Genomic DNA, 7,744 nt, shown 5'->3' on the forward strand with positions numbered 1-7,744 from the left:
ACTTGCTATGGCTTATAGACTTGATTAATTTGCAATTTTGCATCTTAATGTGAAAAGGGCAATTTTGCATTTTAATCACAATGCCTTCATCATTTTTCTTTGAGTCCTCCACAACTTTAGCAGGTAACCTGGGCTCTGACAGAGACCATTCTCCTTCCATTGGAAACATCTCTATAGTAAACAGACAGGAACCTGAAAAACAAAAGAAGCAGCTGATGAACTTCCAATATGTACATCACAAAAGAGATAGAAACAACATTACTACTATATCATGAGTCAATGTGTAAATGTGGTTTTGATTTTGATTTTCACCAAAAATAAAATGTTCATTGTTCAGCTTTTGGTGTGGGGGCTTCATGTGTTGCAACTTATTTTTGGGATTTATTGATTTTGATTTTCACATAGTCTTAATAAATTATATATAAATATATTTCAAATATGTCTATATAAATATATTTATTTTTGAAGAAAAATATATTTATGATAATTATTTGATAGATTGAGGTAGAATTTTGTTTTAACTCTACAATCGGAGTTATAGAGATAAAAATTCAACCGTCAATATATCAAATAATTATCTATATATTATATGTAAATATAAATTTTAAAATTATTAATTAATTTCAGTAACTTAATTTAATAATTATGTTTTAAATTTAAATGTATTTTTAAAATGTTTAATGTGAAAAAAAATTATCTTTAAAATATCAAAATTTTGTACTAATTGATATGAGCTGGCATACACAATAAAAGATAGTATTGATTAAAACAAGTCGAAACATATCAAACCCTCACTAGAATAAAGCCTAAGTTACTTAGTACTAGAGGTATTCATAGGTCGGGTCGGGTCCAACCAAAACTTTAGGGTTGTTTGCTAGGCTTAACTCGACCAAAAAATGGGTTTAAAATTTTATAGAAGCTCGACCCGGGTAAAAAATACTAAAACTTGAACTTGGCCTGACTCGTCTGTATTAATTTTTTTATATAATTTTTAAAATATATATATAACACATCAAAAATACTAAAAACATTAAAACAAATATTTTTCAACAACTTGGAAACAAATTAAAAGAACTATGTATGCTTAAATAATATTAACATAAGTGCAACTTAAATTATTATGTATGCCTCTAAAATAGTAAAAAAATTAAAAATAAAACAATAGTTGTAGAATATTCGAATAATAACAATAAAATAGTAGCAACATAATAGTGAAATGATAACAAAATAGTGAAAAAAAATAAAAAAAATTAGTAAAAAAAGACAGCAAAAAAATTCTTTTTAGCAAATTCGAGTTGTGCCGAGTTCGAGTAAAAAAGCTTTACTCGAAGCCCGATTTCTTTTCTAAATGGGTTTTGTTTTTTTTTTCCAAATCCATGACGCGGCACATGGAGAGTTGTACTTAGTACCGACTGATGACCGAAACTGTAGGTACTGGCAAGTACGGTACCGAGTATTATGGCCGACAGTCCTTACATCTAGTGTCTTGTTATTTTCACCTACCACTTGTATAAACTTTAATTCATTAATAATTCTTGTAATATAGATTCTGGCAGGTCTGTGTATCTGACATGTTCTTTTATATTATGTCATCTTCTGGGTATTATTTATTCATGTATTTATTTTAGTCCCGTTGGTTTCATATATAATAATGGTTGATATAAAATTAACGGATCTTCGTTCAAAAGCTCCATGTAAGCAATGGTATTTTGTCCATATGTAAGAACTGCAGGAATGGAATCTGATTCTTAGCTTGCAACGCAATCATCCATATAGGAAATATCACCAAACCAAAGTGCTCCACATGATGTAAGTAAGATAGGGTGGGTTTGGATGGGCGATTGGGTGTGGTGCGGTGCGTTTAGCTTACTTTTTGTCTCACGCTACAGTATTACTACAGTATCTAATCTCACAACTATCTCTGTTTGTACACTAATCGCAGGTAAACGCACCGCCCATCCAAACTCACCTATAGTAAAAAGTAGCAAATTTAGAGGGTACAAGGTAGGCTATATCAATAATATTCGAATTGGTTACCAACCTAGTGATGTGAATGGACAGTAGCATGCGAATCTCACAATTGAAAGTGAAGTACGTTGCATTGAGACAAAGAATCTTGCAAATGTACCTTCGGCATGAAATGTCATCACACCATAAACTGATGTTTCAGCAGAAACAAAAGGCTAACTTTGCATTTCCCAACATTGCATACAGGAAAAGCAATAATACAGGAAATTTAATTTCTAGTTTATAAACGAACAGACAGCTGGGATTCCTAGGGCAATTGGTGAGTACACAGAACAGAAAAAAAAGCAGCAACTCTGCAAATGGCTGACAATACTACTTAGCATGCATTATGGAAGACTTCTAACTGTATGTACACTCCAATTTAGAATTATGAACTCAATGATGGGGTACTGTATAAAGAGAGAAATTACAAAGGGAAAGTGATTGGATCAATGAAATCCGGTTGACCCTCTAGACTGATACAGCTCCAATCTACTTTTGGCCTCTTGTAAGAGTTTGCCAGTTGCATTCTGGGTCATGTTGGATTGCCTGGATGCCCATTCGAGCACGGTAAGAACCTTGGCTTCAGCAAGTTCCTCGCTGTCAGGTACATGGTGGGAAATGTAGCATAGGAGAAGTAATGCTGGAAGTTGAACAATATGTTCCCCGAAATACACAAGCTGAATCAAATGCTTTGCACCTCCTGCATTAATGATTGCCTTGGAGTGATCAAGGTGTAGATAGTTGTCCGTGCAAGCAAACTTGGCAAGTGCAATTGCAGCCTCCTTGGAAACTTCGGCTTCCCTTTCGTCAAGAAGTTTGACCAAAGGGGCAATCATCCTTGTTTCCGTAGCTCTAAACGTCCTAGCCAAATTTCCGATAGCCTTGATACAAGGAATCAGCAGTTCTGAATCAGCCTGCTCGGTGATCTTCAACAGCTGGTCCACGATGAGCTTACAAGCATGAGAGTTGGGCTTGAAAGCAGACCTTCTCAAATCAGGATCCTGCTCTGCCACAGCTGTAATCTCCATCAATGCCATAGCTGAATTAAACCGCACTTCTTCAGTTCCTTTTTCAAGCAAAACCGCGAAACATAGCAATGCTCTGGACTCAGTTATACTCTTGCAGATAAGCGAATTCTCCTTAGCAAGATGCCATAAGGCTCTAGCTGCCATTGCTTTCATATAAGACTTGGTTGCAGGATCTTCCGATTCCCTTCCCTTAGTACTCGCCCCTGTAATCAAACCATTCTGGTGATACTGATAACTAAGCTGGTGAGCTTGCTTGGCAATGACATTGCCCTGACTATTACTCCTAACATGGTTATTACTAGGCTTTTGTGGCAATTTCGCCCCTCCTTGCATTGCCATAGTATTTCTAACCACATGATGCATCTGATTCGGCTCTCGGTTCCCCATTGGATGCGGAATTTGAGTCTGATGATCTTCCTCAACAACAATTTTCACATTCGAATTATTATTACTACTCGCCATAACCACTGCGTGGATGGATGAAGCCTTGTTACTAGCAATTGCATATTTGCTATGTTCTTCAATCGTTTCAAACGCCAAATGACTAACGAGTAATCGGATGACATTGTTCTGGGCAAACAAATCTTGACATTTGGGGTAATTAGCAGCCAACTCAGACACTGCCCACGCACTCACGGCTTGAACTTTCATTGGACCTTCTTTGAGGATTTTAGCAAACACCGTGCAAACGCCAGCGTGGATCATGTGCTCGACGCTTTCGGGGTCCCGGCCGAGAAGCCCAATTGCTTTGGCGGCGTTTTCTTGACCTTCGACTTTCCCTTCTTTGACCAATTTCAATAACGGCCCAACCCCTCCTTCTTCTATAATCAGTTGCCCGTATCGATCATTATCGCTGGCTAGCGAAACAAGCGAGGCAGCCGCTTCGGACCGATTTTCAAGCGAACCGTTGTAAAGAATCGCAATCTGTTCCCAAATTAGGTGTAAAATAGGCTCGTTAGCAGCGATCGGAGGAAGGCCTAAGTACTCATCGTCCCGATCGTCAGCTGAAGCTGACACACGGAGGAGCCAGGACACATCGCCGATAGAGTTCTCGAGCTGAGAAGACATTTTACGGAAGGCGGCAGCAGGGTTGATTGTGAACACGCGCTTCATAATGCCGTTGGCGCGGCATTTGAGGACCAAAGAGAGGGCTTTGTCGAGGACTTGTTCAGTATCGTCGATTATGCGGCGCGTGGGACGAACGTAAAGGTCGGAACTCGCACGCGCCGCTTGTCGGAGCAAGCCAGCAAGTTTCTCTGTCTTGGACTTAAGCTCCGCACACTCTTGCTTAAACGAACTCGCTTCATCCGCCGCTTTCGTTACTTGGTCCGCTAACTGAATCGGCTTCGCCAAGATTTGTTTCACAATATCCGCCATCACAACAACCAAAAAAGTAAATAAAATTGATCGGACCAGAAAACAAATAAATCAAGCTGAAAACAAGACAAAGCAAAAGGGCAGATCTTTGTCGGGTTTTGGTTCTTAAGATTCTAGCAAAAGGCTTGATAAGTGGAGAAAATGGAGGGAAGAAGTGGAGTATTTGAAAGTGTTGGATTCAGCGACGTTTTGCGGCCTAAATTGCTGTTTTTCAGGGCAACAAAAATTTTGGGTGTTTTTTGACTCAGTTTGTGCACGCGTTAAAAAGGAAAAGGAGATTGATGAAGATGAAGAAGAAGCATTCATGGTGAACGAGTTTTACAAGGTCAAACGCGTTTTTCATTCTCTGGGGGGAGAGCTTTAGTGTTCAGAACAACGAAAACTAGCAATTTATTATTATAACAATTATGAAGTCTTGCTGTCATTTTTTACTTTTCTTTAATATATATTAAATTCCAAATTCATTTTCATTTATTATATTATTTTTAATTACTACTTTTCAAATAAAAATAAATTAACCTAACACCAACCCAATTAATAAATACCTTTAAAACAACTTATTAACAGGTAACAACTCAGTTAAAAAATGCCTTAACAACCTTTGTTAACAAAATACCAATAAAAAGTATTTATGGGTCATGAGTCGGGTCAATATTAATTTTTAAGCTTGTTTTTTAGGATTGGGCTCGACCCGTACTGAAAAAATTGGTTTGAAATTCTGCCTAAGTCTAACCCAAGTAAAAAATGCTAAACCCAAATCTGATTTGGCCCGCCTGTATTAAATTTTTGTATTATTCTTTTTATATAAAAATAAATTTTAAAATATAATACATTAAATACACTAAAAATATTAAAATAAATGTTTCCCTACAATTTGGAAATACATTAAAAAAGTTTTTGTACTTAAATAACACAGTTGTAACTTAACAAGTAAATGCTTCTAAAATAGTAATCAAATTAACAATAAATCAATAGTTATACAATATCTAAACAATAACAACAAAATAGTAGTAATATAATAACGAGATGGCAGCAAAAAAGAAAGTATAAGTTGATTCGGGCCAGGGCCAAAAAAATTCTACTCAAAACCTGATTTGTTTAGAAAATGGATCTTATTTTTTTGTCTAAACCCATTTTTCAAGCCTTCTTATTTGTCTAAAATCTTTCAATTTTTATACGAAAGACTTAACCATTAATGAGGCCTAGCTGAAAGTTGTTAAATGAAATTCATGCTCCAGCCATTTTCACTGAAATTGGACTCTAGTGGTTTGAAATCGAAACTCCAGCTACCGATTTCGCATACTTTCCTAAATAACTATACAATCCATACACTTTTACAAAACATTTTTTTTTTTAACTCATACACGTGAAGAAAAAAAAAAACTGTTGCTTTCGTTCAAAAAGTTTTAATTAATATTCAAATCGGAGAAGATGATTGATGGAAGAAAAATCAAAGTTTTAAAGAAAAGTAAACCCTAATATTTTTTAAAATGAATAGAAATAAAGTGGTTTTAAAAATAAAAATAATTTTCGGTTTCATTTTATTGGAAAATGAAAGATAAACGCATTTAATTAAAAATTTTGAAAATGATTTTAAAGAATAAAAATGGAAATACGTACAAATTAAAAATAATGAAATTTTGTTTTAACTAAAAGTAAAAATAATGAAAACAAGAATTTTAATTTAAAATAATTGGTACCTATTCAAACTCATATAAAAATAAAATATTTTTATCAACAGTTTTTGAATATTAAATCTCATACATTGCTTTAATTTTATATAAATGTAAAGATATTTTATTTTATTTCTTAGGTCTCAAAAGTTCATGATTTCATTATTAAAAATAAACTTTTATTTTTATTTATTATTTTTTACTTTTTAAAAAATAAAACTGATTTTGGATATTGTTTGGTTTCTTTTTTATTTTCAGAATAATAGTTTTCATTTTCAATTTTTCAAAATTAGAAAAATAATTATAATGAACTTTTTTGCCCTTCAAATGGATAAAAAATTATTTTAGCCCTTAATTTAATTTTTCGCTTCTTTCAGCTCTTGAACTTGTATTTTTTGCAAATCACCCCAAAATTGAAGGAAAAGTTAATGTTTGCTAACTTTACTACGTGGCATACACCTGGATTGCCACGTAGATGGCAGGTCAACATTTAATTATTTTTTAAATATTAAAAAAATTATAATTTTAATGATTTTTAATTTTTAAAATTAGTTTTTATAACTTTTTAAAAAATTTTAAATATTAAAAAATTAATTAAATCTTGATGTATCATCCACATGGTGATTCACATATATGCAACGTCAATAAAGTTAAAACGTTAATTTTTCCATTCATTTTGGGGTGATTTGATAATAAAAACTTAAACTTAAAGACAAAAAAAATTAAATGGGTGAACAAAATAATTTTTTTTATAAAATTGGAAGATCAAATAAGTTATTATGTCAAAAATATATTTTGCTTTTAAAAGGGTTGAACCAGTACCATTTTTTAAAATTAAAACTTTTATTCATTTTTAATAATTTTCTATGTGAATACATATTAACTTTTTTGTTTTATTTTTATTCAAGTATATAAAATTAACTTTAAGACAACTTCAAATTTTTCTTTATTTCTTTGTTTTATATTTTTAATCATTTTTCATTAATATCTTTTACATAATGTAAATTATATAATTTTAAATAAAATAATTTTACAAATTCATCTAAGGTAAATATATGGTTGAACTAAATATAAGTTTAAAGCGCTTAATTTTACTTAAAATAAAATATAATTCCATGATATCTCAACATAATTATAAAACAATTAAATTTTTATTATTTTATAATTAAAACAAAGGAAATGAATAAATTAAATAAAAATATGATAAATAAATAAGGATAGAATTACTATTGATTTAAAAATCAATTATGTATTCAATAAAAAAGGGATTTTGTTATGTATTATTGATTGATAAAATCACCCTTAAGTAAAACACGATAATATGTCAACTGTTTGAAATAAAATCATATCTATTGATATTCATTAGTTGAAACGAAACACAAGTAGATATAATGATTTATGCCGTGAGATCGAATAACAAAAATTATTCGTTATCGATGTGTATGACAATAATTTATTTCTTGACATACGTTAAGAAAATCTTATAGTCAATCACAAAGCATCACCTAATGTTTTTTATGTAAAAAATCTTTTATTAAATATATATACACATTTAAAAATATAAAAATATATAAAAATTCAAATATATATAATCTAGAAAAAACATATAAATTATAAAACATGTATAAAAGTAAATTTTAAAAGGAATTAATTAAA

At 31.8% G+C, this 7,744-nt stretch overlaps 1 protein-coding gene across 1 annotated transcript; it reads right to left on the minus strand.

Moving 5' to 3' along the window:
- Nucleotides 1-2,080: 2,080 nt before the first annotated feature.
- LOC105802173 (uncharacterized) lies at nt 2,081-4,806 on the minus strand. The gene has a single exon (XM_012633656.2). It carries the CDS (start codon nt 4,413-4,415, stop codon nt 2,457-2,459), a length of 1,959 nt encoding a protein of 652 aa, XP_012489110.1. The 5' UTR covers nt 4,416-4,806; the 3' UTR covers nt 2,081-2,456.
- Between the last annotated feature and the right edge of the window lie 2,938 nt (nt 4,807-7,744).

The sequence above is a fragment of the Gossypium raimondii genome, chromosome 11 (assembly GCF_025698545.1).
Source record: "Gossypium raimondii isolate GPD5lz chromosome 11, ASM2569854v1, whole genome shotgun sequence".
Classification (NCBI taxonomy): domain Eukaryota; kingdom Viridiplantae; phylum Streptophyta; class Magnoliopsida; order Malvales; family Malvaceae; genus Gossypium; species Gossypium raimondii.

Coding starts and splice junctions, on each gene's coding strand:
- LOC105802173 (XM_012633656.2), bottom strand. CDS start 4,415: ATGGCGGATATTGTGAAACAAATCTTGGCGAAGCCGATTCAGTTAGCG.